At 37.1% G+C, this 16,718-nt stretch overlaps 1 protein-coding gene across 1 annotated transcript; it reads right to left on the minus strand.

The window, feature by feature from the left end:
- Positions 1-204: 204 nt before the first annotated feature.
- Positions 205-16,172, minus strand: ND-B15 (NADH dehydrogenase (ubiquinone) B15 subunit). The gene is made up of 3 exons (XM_069844281.1): positions 15,880-16,172; positions 14,532-14,675; positions 205-381 (listed from the first exon to the last, which is right to left on the minus strand). Exons 1-3 carry the CDS (start codon positions 16,021-16,023, stop codon positions 313-315), a joined length of 357 nt encoding a protein of 118 aa, XP_069700382.1. The 5' UTR covers positions 16,024-16,172; the 3' UTR covers positions 205-312.
- Positions 16,173-16,718: the final 546 nt, after the last annotated feature.

Consider the following 16,718-nt stretch of genomic DNA (forward strand, 5'->3'; position numbering starts at 1 on the left):
GCTAGCCGTTACTCCACAGGTGTGGACAAGGGTATCTCGCATACAAATATTAAAGGTGAAGGGTGCAGAAACAAAGGGTTCCCATCTGCTTCATTCAAGACTTTTTCATCCAAGTGCAACTAGGTAATGCCGCTTTCGACAAGTGATAGCTAAATGAAGAAACTCGAGACAAAGAAAAACAAGGCCAAAATACAAAACCACACATGATGGAAACCAAGTTATCTTTATTTGTATACAATACATCCTCTATTATGAAACATCAGAATGTTTTCAATATATTTCTAAAAAAACTTCTAATGAACTGCAAGTAACTCAGATGAACTTGAACCGTCTGTCCTTGTAAGCAACTTGGCCAGTTCGATACTTGTGCTCTTCCTTTTCCTGTACAAAAGAAAGCATATTTATAATCACATAAATGTACAGATTCACGATTATTCAACATTGCTCAGGATATATGTGGACTATGTGGATCAAAAGAAGTTAAATGAACATTAAGCAACTTGCAATAGTATCGTATTTGCTCGCGTAATTTGCGCACTTTTTAATTAACTTTGGCCACTGAAAAATTGGGGTGCGTAAAATATGCGGATTTTTCAAATAAGAGGTCCTGTTCTGAGTTTATCTCAATTAGTATATGTATAGGTAAGTATTTACGGTAGGGCTAATTTTCTATACCGGTCACTTGTCTCTACCAAGGACAAGCATTGTTAAAGTAGTGGGACTTTGGGGTTTCTTTCTGAAGCAGGTACTTCAGTTGCTGGTGAATGACCTACGATGGACTGTAGGGACGGAAAATCCCTACTACACTGAAAAAAATATGTACATAAAATGTGTGCGCAAAATACACGGAGCAAAAATAAAGTTCAAAATAATCCTTTAAAAATTAGGGTGCGCAAAATACGCGGGGGCGCAAATTACGCGAGCAAATACGGTATGTGATTTATTTGTAAAAATGTATTCTGTCATATTTTGGACAAGGTTTGTAGTTTTTTATGAAAGAATGTTCTTAACAATGCACATGCCTCAACATGAAATGTAGGAAAAGTTAGGCAAATGGTTAACTCCTGTGTAGCAAGAATCTCGAAGTGGGAAAACTTTTTTAATGTGTCTTAAAAAATGGCGGTTCACTAGTGCTTTCATTAGTAAAGGCCAAGTACAGAATTTTGCTTGCACTTGTAAACACTGGTAATTCCCCTTCATTCTGCCTCTGACTTTCCAATTTCTTTATTCTCAAACAGTTGTTTGTATCTTTTTAAGTATTAACAACAGGACCCACATTCAAGTGACATTTTGTCCAAAGAATTGAATTTCTGCTATTGAATCGTCGTGAATGACCCTGCATACATCATCATATGTTTCATGCAATAAATTTTAAAATGTTTGTTTTACAAGAACTTTATGTCCTGCCATCTCACTGAAACTTACAGCTTCTGCCTGAAAATACCATTACTTTCTCATTACACTAAGTAAAAAGAGAAAATATGACTAAGATTTTCAAAGACATAGCTACACATTTTCAACATCTCTGTTATCGGAAGAATTACTTTAATATAAATGCATTCTTGTTCACCATAACTTGTCATGGATAAAACATTAGGTAAAATTGAAATTGTAATTTATATACCACGCAAATATTACTCGAAATTAACACTTTTATAAATTTCTTTTCCTTAGATTAAGTAAAGTGCTATAAGAAATGCTTCAACATGCATTATGTTCTCAAAAACATTTGTCACAGAAATTAATTATTATATACATAATTTTACCGCCAGTCAAAAACTTCTTAAAATGTTTTGTTATTTAAAGACATCTTACTTACTTACTGGCTTTTAAGGAACCCGGAGGTTCATTGCCGTCCTCACATTAGCCCGCCATAGGTCCCTATTCTGAGCAAGACCAATCCAGTTTCTATCATCATATCCCACCTCCCTCAAATCCATTTTAATATTATCCTCCCATCTACGTCTCGACCTCCCCAAAGGTCTTTTTCCCTCCGGCCCCCCAACTAACACTCTATATGCAGTTCTGGATTTGCCCATACGTGCTACGTGCCCTGCCCATCTCAAACGTCTGGATTTAATGTTCCTAATTATGTCTGGTGGGGAATACAATGCGTGCAGTTATGTGTTGTGTAACTTTCTCCATTCTCCTGTAACTTCATCCCTCTTAGCCCCAAATATTTTCCTAAGAACCTTATCCTCAAACATCCTTAATCTCTGTTTTTCTCTCAAAGTGAGAGTCCAAGTTTCACAACCATACAGAACAACCGGTAATATAACTGTTTTATACAGGGTGCGGCATTTAACGTTTCCCATTTTAAGTTGGCGATTCTGTTCACATTGTTGGTAAAACATGTTTGCAACACAGGGATTCGGTGTAGCAAAGCCTTGGATTTAGTTAGCCACATCCCAACACAGGGATTCGGTGTAACAAAGCCTTTAGTTAACCATGGAACGTTGGCCGGTGCAACAGCGCATTTTCTGTGTTGAACAGTTTGTTTCAACCAAGTCAATTGTTGCTGTCCAGCACGAGTTTAGGCGGATTTTTGGTGATAATCAACGTGGAGTTGCACCATCACGAAAAATAATCAGTGTGTGGGTGCGTCAGTGGCGTGAAACGGGATAGGTCGAGGGAGGGAAGCGAGAACGATAATAGTGCTGCGGTGACTGTGAACTCTGAGAGTTACAACATAATGTTGACAACTTTTTTCCTGCCTGAGTTGAGACACCGTAACTGGAACATTCAGCGCCTGTGGTTTCAACAGGATGGAGCCACATCCCATACAGCACGTGTTTCAATGAACACACTTCGTGCTGCTTTCCCTGGGCGACTTCTCTCCAGATTAGGTGACATTCAGTGGCCCTCTGTTTCCCCTGATCTCACTGCACCAGACTTCTTTTTGTGGGAGTATCTTAAGAGTAGGTCTACAGTCGTATCCTTCATGACATCGAGGACCTTAAAACCGCGATTCGTGAAGAAATTGCTGGTGTTACACCTGAAACATTGCGGCGAGTAATGGCCGGTGTGCAGGGAAGATTGCAACAATGCATTGACGCCAATGGAGGACATCTTAAAGACATTATTTTCAAAACATAAGATGTACTGTAATTCCAAGATTATAATGGTTGTAAACTGATTAATTTCTTGTAATTTACTTGTAAACTAAATAAGTTATGGGGGTTTGAAAATAGGAAACGTTAAATGCCGCACCCTGTATATTCTAACTTTCAGATTTTTTGACAGCAGACTGGATGATAAAAGCTTCTCAACCGAATAATAACAGGCATTTCCCATATTTATTCTGGGTTTAATTTCCTCCCGAGTGTCATTTATATATGTTATAATTTAAAAATTGATGTATTCTTACAGAAATAGAGTAAAAAGAGACTAACTTACTTTGTAAATAAAATAACTACAAAAGTATGCCCCTCATTGAAAACTAAACAATCGTACAGCTTATTGACACAAATTACTTGATAAAGTACAGAAAAAAAAGCACAATAAAAAAAAGACCATTTTCCACTGAAAACTTTACTGATCTTAAGACAAAGTCACAAATACATCATCAGAAAATGGTATAATGTAACAAACAATCTAACAATCGGGTAGAAATGTAGTAATATATTAGTGATTATATAATCATTATAGGAAATATAACATGCATTACGTTACATTAATGTGAAGATCAGTTTTGTAAAATAATGTACTAGTATCCACGTGATATATTCTCAAGCCTGTACAAGTAAGAAATACTGTACATGTTCTCCTTTAGCTCCTATTAAGTTATATATTATAGTCAATTTATACATGGAACATTTCGAAAATTCGGTTATTAGTAAAGCTCAATATAAACCCAGTTGCTGGTTTCGATATGTTGATAACATATTCATAGTTTGGCTACACAGTTTTCAGAAAGTTATTTTACAATCACATCAATAGCTAGTCAGCATCAGGATATTCAATTCACCATGGAAACAGACTCACAAGCACACTTACTTGTCTTGGATATTTGGATACTGATATACAGAGATATATAGGACATAAGGTTTACCGGAAAACTACAAACACTAACCTACTGATAGCTAAGAAGTGATACATCGTATCTGTAAATTTGCAAGTGAATAAAAAAATGTTTTAAAAATTGGATACTTTAAAGTAGTAAGGTGCAAAGTGCCAAAATCATAGAAAACGAAATTATTATGCAGAAAAGTGCAATGTGCCTAGGAGGATGATGTACGGAAGAGGCTACATCCACTTGTGTTTCTTAAGCGAGATATTTAGATGTTACGTTGCCAGCACCATTCAGTTTCAGATGGTAAGCGCCCTATTGAGCTGCATCATAGAATGCAATTGATATTCAACAGGTCTTGTTTGTGCCCAAACTTACACACAGCAAAATGTTTTACAGATGTCAGCTTTCACGTTATAACTTTGGAGTTTGTGCATGTGATACAATGCAGTCTTATATGTGTATGTGGGATCAGGGGCGGATGCAAGGGGGGGGGATTAAGGGGATATATCCCCTCCCGAAATTTTGAGAAAAATACGAAACAAGAAACAAAAATAATATTAATTTTAATTTGTGAATGTACATAGGAATTAGAGAGTTTTCCACGTAAATTCTCTTTGCTAAAATGTTAAATTCCAAGAACTGCAGGAAGACAAACACAGCGTTCTTAGTTCAAGACAGAGAGTCATGAAGAGTATTTTAGGCTTTTAATTTTCCTTCTCTTCTTAGACTATTTCATTAGTCAGCTCAAGGATAGGTTTTTAAATCATAAGGGAATCCTAAAGTCCATACAAACTTTTCTGCCTAAAAACATAGTGCGCGTATCAGATGAAGATTTAGAAACTGCTGTTCAGGCTATAGTAAATCAGTGGCCCAATGATGTTGATGCATCACCAGTCTTTCTTCAATGAATTGAAGATGTAGAGAAGAAATTTCCTTGATCAGAAAAATCTTCACCTAATACCTACTGCTTTTATATCATCTTTGAACAGGTGCAATGAAATTATTTTTCCCTGCACTCACAAGACACTGAAACTTTTCTGCACGTTGCCTGTAACTACAGCAACACCAGAATGGTCATTCTCAACATTGCGGTATTTGAAGACTTACTTGAGGAGCAGTCAGATTAAATGCACTGGCCTTAATGTATATACATAAAAATGTAGAAGCAAAAGCTCATGAAGTACTGGATGAAATGTCTAAGAAGCCTCGTCGCCTTCTTCTGTAAATGTCATTGTTTTTTGTATTGCAGTCATTGTAAATGTTAAAATAAAAAAAATTATGGTTTATTTAACAACGCTTGCAATTGCCGAGGTTATATTAGCGTCGGTGGTGTGCTGGAATTTTTTCCCTCAGGACTTCTTCTACATGCCAGTAAATCGACTGATACAAGGCCTGTCGCATTTAAACACACTTAAATGCCATCGAGCTGGGTTGGGGTAGAACCCACAACTTCGAGCACAGAAGCTATACCGACTACGCTACTCAGGCCAACTTGTAAATGTTTGTGAAACAAATTGTGAGTATATAAACTTATTTCTCATTACTCCATTTTTACTATCTCCTCAAATCCCTCCCCGAAAAAAAATCCTGCATCCGCCCCTGTGTGGGATGAAAGCATAGCAAGTAGAGGTACCAATGAGATTGCCTCATGTGTACTAAAACTGATGAATATGGACATAACAAACAAGAAGGATCTGATAACTGTGCAGCTGAAAACAAAAATCGTGTAATGGTTTTCATGTGTCTCTTTTTAGTTGCCATTGGTTTATTTGAGCACATAGAACGTTTCCTTCTCAGTGGCCACAGTTTCTTGCAATGTGGTTCTGATTTCACTTTGATTGAAAAACGACAGAAAGTGACAAAAGCCTTCAATCCTAGTGACCTGCTTAAAATCGTACAAGACTCTAAAGTTGTAAAACCATCTCCAACCGCTAGAGTCATATTTCCTTAATATGCAAGATGTTGCTGATCAACTAATTTCCATCAAGAACTTGAATATTTCTAAGGCATGTTGCATTCAGTATGATGTTAGTAAAGCAGGTAGTGTTTCTGTGAAATAGTCCCATGATAATGAAGCAGTGCATACCATTAAAGTCCTTAAAAAGGAAAAAAAAAAAAAAAAAACATGAAAGATGTGCAGTCAGCATTGTTTCAAGTTAAAGCATAAAATAGGGAAATTACTAAAGAAAAGAAGGGGGATCTAGTAGCAATGACTCCCTATCTTCCAAATGAGGAGCATTGGCAGTTCTACAGACAGATCTGTGAGTAAAAATTGCTCCAGAATAGGAAAAAATAGGTATTGGACTTTGCACCATTCTACTGTAACTGTTCGCATTACTTAACCCTTTTCACAATCTGTGTTATATAATTAAATATGGAGAATTCTATCAGTAAAAAAAAACATGACACAAATATGTGTAAAATTATTCTTACAGCTACATTTTTTTACCTCATCTCCAATGTTTCATTTTGGCACTTTGCACCCTTCTACTTTAAAGTATCCAATTAATTTTTTGCAAAACAAACTTTTTATATACCGTATTAACGCATCGAATCTAATGCACACCCTAAATTTGAAACTTAAAATCATGAAAAAAGAATTTGTTTTGAATGTAATGCGCATCAATGGCAGGATATAGCCTACAGTATTTATTTAAATTTATATTTAATACAACAATGGATCTGTACATAAACTATCAGAACACAGAATTTATACAATTGAACTATTGTTACATGATATATGGTAAGTAAACATTTGACTTACCACTATTCACTAATATTTTCATCACTGGAATCCTTGGAGATGTCTACGTCAGTAGATTCATTTCCTCTTTCCCCATCATCTTCATCATTTCAGAGCACGTCATCTTCGCTGCCATTCAAAGCATTTGAAATGCTGCATTTCTTGAATGCTTTTACAATCATTCAAATGCTCTACGCAATAATAGGCCAGCGAATAAATACCGATAAATAAATGACTGTAACGAAATCGAGAATTGCAGCAATGCATTATGACGTAACAAACGATAAAATATTTGAATGGCGAACTACATACGGAACAGATTTGCACTAGAATCTAATGCGCACTCCAATTTTGAATACTACATTTGGACATAAAAGGTCCGCATTAGATTTGCGTAAATACGGTATGTTTCTGCTTTGCAAGATCTGCTACTCGAGGACAAAACTATTCAATTTTGTGAACATAATAAAGAAGTTACTCTAAATAATAATGTAGTTAACCTAAATGACCATTTTTGTAGATACGAGGTACATCACTTTTTCACTATCGACATATTTGAATGCCTTATTATATTACAATCTGTCTAAGAAACAAGCAGTTCTTTCCTCACTGGTAAATAGGGCAAGAATGGTATGTGATGAAGACAGTAGGCCTATTAATTCCAAACTTCTATTTCTGAATGGAGTCTTCAGTGAAAACAGTATAATAATAATAATAATAATAATAATAATAATAATAATAATAATATTATTATTATTATTATTATTTTCTCTGGCAGAGTAGAGTTATGAAAGCATTAAGTATGTCGAATTGAATTAGCAGAAAGTTAGACATAGCCAACATAAGCCTCTTAAAAAAATCAGTAACTTTCTAGGATTCAGAATTCCGAGAATTTGCCAAATTCCATATGAATATGGGGGATTTTACACAGGTCAAAGAGGGCATAGCATTTTTTTTTTTTCGTTGTTGGTAACTCTATAGCATCTATTAGATGCTTTATGGTTGTGCTAACAGATGGAGTTACTTGTCAACATGTGACGCTGAAATGTGTGTTCAGGTTATTGCCCAGCGACAGTCCTGATGTATTTTTATATTTGTAATGACTGGTTAATATTAACCCGGCACACTCACATTCACACTTTCCAGACTCTAGACACCCAAGGAACTCTTCTTCTTCAAGAAAAATTCAACGAGAGCCGAGCCCGGGAATCGAACCCGGGACCTCCTGATCAGTAAGCCAGCATGCTGACCAACAGACAACGGAGGCAGTTAAAGGGCATAGTATTGAAACACAAAAACCATAACAATGTCATACATTAGATTATATTATGAATCGGACAAGTCTGCAATAACCAAGCATTGCATCAATCATGGATACAAGGTTTTGTTTGATAAGACCAGTATCCTAGCTACAAAATCAGGCTATGGGGAACACGTAATTAGAGAGACCATAGAAATCGACATTGTTACAATACATTATGGATTCATATTAAGGAAGACACGGAAACCAATTTTACATCTTCTTAAAACACAGAGGAGAAAAATCTAATATATATTCCATACAATTACATGCAAAATCCTATACATTTTATCACATGATAGGCCCTTAGCTTAACCAAACTCCTTAACTTTCATCCAGCGACGGATTTTCACGGGAGGCAAGGGAGGCCATGCCTCCCCTAATATTTTACCAGAACACAATATAGCAGTAATAATTCCAGCTGAATTAAGATCACAGACAAGTTACAGCAAATGACGAACATTTTTCCTTTTATATTAATTTTACTATTCACTACGACTAAGTTGTACAATAAGTTACGTAAAGTCGACCACATCCAGTTGGTGATGCCCGCTCGCTATACTGTAGATAGTACAAATAATTCGTACTGAAAAATAACAGATAGCGCTGTAATCTGTATAGTCGACATCAAGCAGCCTGCTGTGTCTATGCGAGAGCGGGAGAGAGGAGTCGGCTACATGACGCTACTCCCCGGTAACCATGACAACAGCAGTTCCACCAATAAGATAGCTGGTTAGAAGAGTGTTTAAACTTGATAGAACGCGCGAGGGGAGCCGATTTGGAGACGTCCTACCCACTGCTGACAACTGTACTGCTTATAGTCGTGGCTGGTTTCGGCTGTATTGGGAAGCTCTCTCTTTTTCTCTCTTCTTGGTTTTAGAAAATTGAGTCACGTGTTGTTAGTTTTCTCACCCTGCGTAAAAGTTTTCATTTATGTTGTTAGAATTTCTCTTGTTTGCGGGTGTTCTTATTATTTTATTCTTTTGTGTTACGAGATGTATTTACTTATACAGTATTTTAAATATATCGAGAGTTTAGAAACAAATGCAGATTTGTCTCTAGCTTTTTCTAGTAGTAGTTATTCAGTATGCTGTCACCTACTTGATCGGTTTGCGAAGAAAGAGGAATGTCGAGTTAATTTGCTGTAAAATTAGACTATGTAATAGTAATGAGCAAGCTCCGGATTCTTAGGTTCGAATCAATTTTGTTGCTATCTCCTTACTCTCGAAATATTGCTTTTCTTATTCGTTTTATGTAGCAAAGCGTAACATTCTTAAATCCAATATGACCTAAGAAGACCTAATTCGTAGGTTAGGGCTTGAAGTGTCCTGAAGAGAGGCAATCTTTACCAAGCCGTTGTAATATATTAATAATGTGTTGTTTATTTCCCCCCCCCCCCCCGTAAAATCATATAAATTTCTAAATATAAGATTTAAAATCATAAAACATAAATTGAAAAACCTAATTTTAATTTCTTAAAAACCTATAACTTCTGTGCTTGGTAATGAGGTACTTCACAGACCTTATATTTTTATATTCTCATCATTCACGTCTTGGCCTCCCCAACTTTCAAACCCACCGTCCGCTACTGCTTTCATCACTTACAAGCATGTCTGTTAACATAATACTACAACATAAATGATTGTAAAAGTGATAAATAGCGTGAAAATTGCTAGAAACGTAAAATACTTACATGAAATGCAGCCCATATTGGCAGTGCACAGGCCATCCTTTTCAGAGGCTGTTATGTTCTAGTACCAGACTACTGACCAAAATGTGTATATGCAAGCCTGAACTAACCAAACCTAATCTGTCACCGATCGACACGAAACTCCTTACAGTTTCATTTATGGAATTGAGGACAAAGTTTACACAGTAGAAAGTGAGTTTTCATAAGGTTGAGTTTTAGTGACAGGTCAGGTTTGGTTAGCTCAGGCTTTTGGTATGCATTCATATACGCATTTTGGTCGGTGGATGAGTGCTAAAACATAAAAGTCTTTGAATCAAGTAGTATTCCAGTTGCGCTGTCCACCATGCTTCACCATAAGGCTGGCCCATGCACTGCCAAACTGCCGATACGGGATGCATTTTACGCAAGTATTTTACACTTTCCAGTAATGCTCACACTTTTACCACATTTACAATAATTTTTATGTTCCTTGGGGTGCAATAATATTTAGGCAGTCTTAAGTTGTTCCAATTATACCGGATGACGATGTAATCAGTAGGCTAGGTTTTTTTTATTAACCATTCACTCTAGTTTCTTCATAGCGATAGATAATCAATAAAAAGGGGGACAAAACCAACTGTGGTGACTTTCGAGGAATATCACTTTTGTTGACGTCGTACAAAATTTTGTCCAATATTCTTTTGAGAAGATTAACTCCGCACGTAGATGAAATTATTGGGGATCATCAGTGCGGTTTTCGGCGTAATAGATCGACTATTGATCAGATTTTTTGTATTCGACAGATAATGGAGAAAAAATGGGAGTATAAGGGTACAGTACATCAGTTGTTCATAGATTTCAAAAAGGCATATGACTTGGTTAAGAGGGAAGTATTATATGATATTCTTATTGAATCTGGTATTCCCAAGAAACTAGTTCGATTAATTAAAATGTGTCTCAGTGAAACATACAGCAGAGTCCGTATAGGTCAGTTTCTATCTGATCCTTTTCCAATTCATTGCGGGCTAAAGCAGGGAGATGCACTATCACCTTTACTTTTTAACTTCGCTTTAGAATATGCCATTAGGAAAGTTCAGGATAACAAGCAGGGTTTGGAATTGAACGGGTTACATCAGCTTCTTGTCTATGCAGATGATGTGAATATGTTAGGAGAAAATACACAAACGGTTAGGGAAAACACGGAAATTTTACTTGAAGCAAGTAAAGCGATCGGTTTGGAAGTAAATCCCGAAAAGACAAAGTATATGATTATGTCTCGTGACGGGAATATTGTACGAAATGGAAATATAAATATTGGAGATTTATCCTTCGAAGAGGTGGAAAAATTCAAATATCTTGGAGCAACAGTAACAAACATGAATGACACTCGGGAGGAAATGAAACGCAGAATAAATATGGGAAATGCGTGTTATTATTCGGTTGAGAAGCTCTTATCATCCAGTCTGCTGTCCAAAAATCTGAAAGTTAGAATTTATAAAACAGTTACATTACCGGTTCTTCTATATGGCTGTGAAACTTGGACTCTCACTCTGAGAGAGGAACATAGGTTAAGGGTGTTTGAAAATAAGGTGCTTAGGAAAATATTTGGGGCTAAGCGGGATGAAGTTACAGGAGAATGGAGAAAGTTACACAACACAGAACTGCACGCATTGTATTCTTCACCTGACATAATTAGGAACTTGAAATCCAGACGTATGAGATGGGCAGGGCATGTAGCACGTATGGGCGAATCCAGAAATGCATATAAAGTGTTAGTTGGGAGACCGGAGGAAAAAGACCTTTAGGGAGGCCGAGACATAGATGGGAGGATAATATTAAAATGGATTTGAGGGAGGTGGGGTATGATGATAGAGACTGGCTTAATCTTGCACAGGATTGGGACCGATGGCGGGCTTATGTGAGGGCGGCAATGAACCTTCGGGTTCCTTAAAAGCCATTTGTAAGTAAGTAAGATAGATAATCAAAAGTTTTAATACATAGTTATCTGACTTAGTATAAAAAAATAACAAAAAATTAAAGGGCACGCTTCTGAACAGGGGCAGCGGCATTTCCTCTAAGGTTAGAGCGCTGTTTAGGTGTGTGTGTATTAATCGAAAAAAATGTCATATGGACATGCGTCCTATTCTCAATATTTTCTAGCCTCTAACTTTTTATTAATACACATACACCTAAACTGGACTCTAACCTAGAGGAAATACCGCTGCCCCTGTTCGGAAGCGCACCCAAAAGTAAATCCTATGTTTAAAGGTTGAGTCCATGATGTAAGACTGGATATCAGTACTCAAAATTTAAGTAGTACTGAAGAGAGAAAGTTAAATGTGATAAAATCCTATTAGTCATCAAAACTGTAATAGCGTGTAATTATTAATCTTCTAATCTAAAATTAATTTGTTTTTAATATTGTAGACAGACTCTGCAGTGACTGAGTGGTCAGACCATTAGCCTGTAATGCAGGTGGCCCAGATTCGATTGCCGGTCTGAAAAATCCATAGTGACACTTGTGGCGGACAAGGTCGCAGTTGGGGTTTTTCTCGGGGTTCTCCCGTTTTTCCCCATATTAGGCATTTACATCATTCCGTCACCATTTCTTTATCATTTCATAGCATTCCCTGATCACCGGTTGGCAATGCATTGAGAGTGCTGGTCTAGGGACGAGTGGGGTTGCCTGCTCGAAACCTGGGTACACAGAGAACCTTAGTGTGGTCAGCCAGTGTGGGTTTGGGAATGTGCCACTAGAGGGTTAACGTAATAGATCTAAATAGGTCGCAGTGCTGGGCCATAGTGCCCCCTTCCGTAAATTTCATTCCATTCCAATATTGTAGACAACTTTTCAAAATAAAAAAGGGTCAATGTAGAGTATCCACCGCCCACCGAACGAATATTTGTTAAACGAGCGTTGAGCGACTTCCGCCGATTTTGGAATAGACACCGACGCACTTAGGTTAGGTTAGATTAGGTTAGGTTAGTTTAGGCTTTTATTATCCTGTCAAGATGAAGGTGAAAGCGATTGAGTGTGATTTTTTGTTTTCTATGTTGGCAATTCAAGTGCGTCGGTGTCTATTCCAAAATCGGCGGAAGTCGCTCAACGCTCGTTTCACCCGAATATTTCACACTTTTATTACTGCCAATGTTGCGCTATAAACTAATTTTCGCAAATCTAATATAAAAGACTGCCTACACAAGCAACAAGTTATACTAAATGTTTAGGATTAGTGTAAAACTGGCCTATGTCTCCTATAGTGGGCGGGACATAAGTAACATTCACCTAAAAAAGGAAACACAATGTGCATAATTTTTTCATGAGCTTCCTTTCCTGACCATTTCGGCAGTAGAAAAAAATATGTACAACAATTTCCAAAGTACTTCCTAATTTTCTGTCCTCATATGCTGAATATTTATACCGATAATCATTTAACTTAGTATCTAATTTAATTTTTGTTCCTACTATAAACATTTCTGTCAGTCTAAATAACATAAGAAAATTCACAAACAATAATTATATCAAATTTTTCCATTCTGTTCTGATGGGTCATCAAACAATAATTCTTGTAACTTATTTAGACAATTTAATATCAAATAGGCCTAATACTAATATAGGGTACCTAAAAATTTAATTAACCTTATTCCAATTTATATCCCATTCTCCATAAAACTATATCCATCTGTTATGACTACTAATCCCTTTACCAACAAATGTTACCTTTCACTCTTTCTTTAATAACTCGGAAATGATAAAAACAACTTCCTCACTTCCTGATACAATATACATAAATAAGAATAATTTTAAAGGGAAAAATTGTTCCGGGGCCGGGCATCGAACCCGGGACCTTTGGTTTAACGTACCAACGCTCTACCAATTGAGCTACCCGGGAACTCTACCCAACACCGATCCAATTTTTCCCTCTACATCCACAGACCTCAAAGTGGGCTGACAACAGTCAAGCAACCAACTTCGAGTGCACACTAACTCCGCGTGACTTTAATTGTGGTTTTCTGTTAACAAACAGTGACGTGTATTATGCAAATCAAGATTTCAGGTATAACTCCCTGTAAAGTTGATTTGAATAATTTTCAAGGGAAAAACTGTTCCGGGGCCAGGCATCGAACCCGGGACCTTTGGTTTAACGTACCAACGCTCTACCAACTGAGCTACCCGGGAACTCTACCCGACACCGATCCAATTTTTCCCTCTATATCCACAGACCTCAAAGTGGGCTGACAACCGTCAAGCAACCAACTTCGAGTGCACACTAACTCCGTGTGACTTTAATTGTGGTTTTCTGGATCGGTGTCGGGTAGAGTTCCCGGGTAGCTCAGTTGGTAGAGCGTTGGTACGTTAAACCAAAGGTCCCGGGTTCAATGCCTGGCCCCGATACAATTTTTCCCTTGAAAATTATTCAAATCAATTTTACAGGGAGTTATACCTGAAATCTTGATTTGCATAATACACGTCACTGTTCGTTAACAGAAAACCACAATTAAAGTCACATGGAGTTAGTGTGCACTCGAAGTTGGTTGCTTGACAGTTGTCAGCCCACTTTGAGGTCTGTGGATATAGAGGGAAAAATTGGATCGGTGTCGGGTAGAGTTTCCGAGTAGCTCAGTTGGTAGAGCATTGGTACGTTAAACCAAAGGTCCCGGGTTCGATGCCCGGCCCCGGAACAATTTTTCCCTTGAAAATTATTCAAATCAACTTTACAGGGAGTTATACCTGAAATCTTGATTTGTACATAAATAAGACTTTCAACCATCCTAATAGGCTGAAATCTCATTATGAATATCTTACCTTCCAACTTTTCAACATATATGCATATACAGCAATAGGAATTACAACTAATCCCAGACCAAATAACGAAGATTTTGGAGATGGCTTGAAATGGTCGAACTCTGTGGCTCTCATTGCCATGAATCTCTGGACACCAACATCAAACTGAAAACAAGAAAAGAAAAATGATACTATTTTGACAAATCTTCGATATAGCCCCACGCACGGAACTAACGTCTGAATTAAGTTTCATTATGGGTTAAATGAGTTAAATGAGGGGATAGTTAAGTGACAAGGTTAGTGGGTTAGTTGAGCGGATTATTTAAGTGATATGAAGCCGAGGAATTGTGAAGTGTGGAAAGATATTGAATTTTCACCACAATTTTTATTAAAGCATTCTCTTTTCTATTTATGACCATCTTATGAAAATTTTATTTCTTATCTATGACTACTCGGGACAATTTTCTTTATTCATAAACCTACACTATTGCAAAAAATTCTACCACAAAAAGTAGTTAAATACAGGCTATTATCTGTTAGTGGGATATAATATGTTCTCGGCCAAGTATCTTTCAATTTTATCCTTTCACAGCAGTTTTTAATGGGTTATTTCACGACGCTTTATAACCTATTATGGTTATCTAACATCTGCGTGAGATGAAGTTGATAATGTTAGTGAGGTGAGTCCAGATTCCAGCGCCGAAAATTACCCAGCATTGTTCTTAATGGATTGAGGGAAAACCCCAGAAAAAACCTCAACTAGATAACGTGTTCCAACTAGGATTTTAAACCGGACCCACTAGTTTCACGGTCGAACATGCTAACCATTACTCTACAGTGGTGAAGTCAGCAAGGAAAGTAGCAAGCTGCAAGGTAGGTGCGGTGGGGGTAGAGGGGAAGGTAGGATACCGTGTTCTGGAGTTTATCCCACTACAGCAGCGTGAACCTATAGCTCTGAGCAGAATAGGCCTATTTTGACTACTAATTCGTATTTCAAAAGTTTTTCCTGTTACGTACCTAATACGAATATGTCCAATGAAAAGCGAAAACATGCATAATTTGAATTTTATGTCAGTGTACATACTGTCTTAAGATCAGTGGTTTACTAATTCTGTAATGCTAGCTTTTTTTTTTTTTTTTTTTTTTTTAACGAAGACTATTCTCGTCGTTTTTAATTTACTGACTATAAATGTAGTAACATTGTTTTCCCTAGAGATTGAGCCCCACAGGAGAAAGAAGAGCCTGTGCATTCAATTAATATATTATCCCTCTACTTATCAATCATTTATATGCACAAAAAAATATGATACTGGAGAACTCAGCTAAGCCTATGTTGGAAAAATCACTCTAATATCACAACATTCCTTACCACAGTGCCTCCCTCTCCTGTGCCATGTCTATGGGGATTTGTAATTTGTTTGATATATTCATGGCGTAAAGCTGCTCGCCTCTTCGCATATTCGTCTACAAGTCTTTTCTCAGACGTAGAAACGTCGTACGTCCGATCCGCCATATTTTAGTCAGGATGGCTAGGCTCAGTGTCGCCAACTGAACTTCAGTTACTGAAGTGAACAGAAAGTCGTTAGATTCCTTATTGTCAGTAGAAATTTTTATTTTTGTTGCTAGAGTGTGCTGAAAAGTCACTAAATCCCTACTTAATATGAAAGCCCTGATCACATATATATATAATAGAGGCTCAGACCTTGAAGGTAACAAATTTTATCAATTTCACTATACTGCCATCTAGCGGTCATTCCCAATCGACCTCGGCAGGGATCGAACCCGCAATCTCGAGCACAGAAGGCCAGCGCTATGAAGACTGCAACCCAGGCAGACTCCTCTCTTCTTTCCCCCTCCCCTCCCACCAGAATCATGAATGGAGTTTGCATTAATTTTATCAATATACAGGTTTCGAATATTCGTTTATTACCATTCATACAGGTTTTCCCACAATAAACAAATATTGGTGTGTAAAATTCAAAAGCTAAACTTCAAATAGCATAGGCTAATTTGTCTTTCAATTCAATCTCGGTTTGTTATACTGAAGTTTTAAAAATATTTTTAAATGCACTCTGTTGTAAATGGAAGCAATAGTAGATTATTCAGAAGATGTATAGTTTGGGCTTATTTTCATTGCTGGTAATGAATATAGGAAACTCACAGCATTTCAAAGTTTGGCTCCATCTTCACCATAACCATCATCAGTAG

Source organism: Periplaneta americana, chromosome 13, assembly GCF_040183065.1.
Source record: "Periplaneta americana isolate PAMFEO1 chromosome 13, P.americana_PAMFEO1_priV1, whole genome shotgun sequence".
NCBI lineage: Eukaryota > Metazoa > Arthropoda > Insecta > Blattodea > Blattidae > Periplaneta > Periplaneta americana.

Bases quoted from the DNA above. Each gene is read 5' to 3' on its own strand.
- ND-B15 (XM_069844281.1), bottom strand. From the start codon at position 16,023: ATGGCGGATCGGACGTACGACGTTTCTACGTCTGAGAAAAGACTTGTA. The intron at 14,676-15,879 runs GTAAGGAATGTT...TCTTGTTTTCAG, and splicing joins CAGGAGAGGGAGGCACTGTG to TTTGATGTTGGTGTCCAGAG. The intron at 382-14,531 runs GTAAGATATTCA...TCTTTTGTACAG, and splicing joins ATATGTTGAAAAGTTGGAAG to GAAAAGGAAGAGCACAAGTA.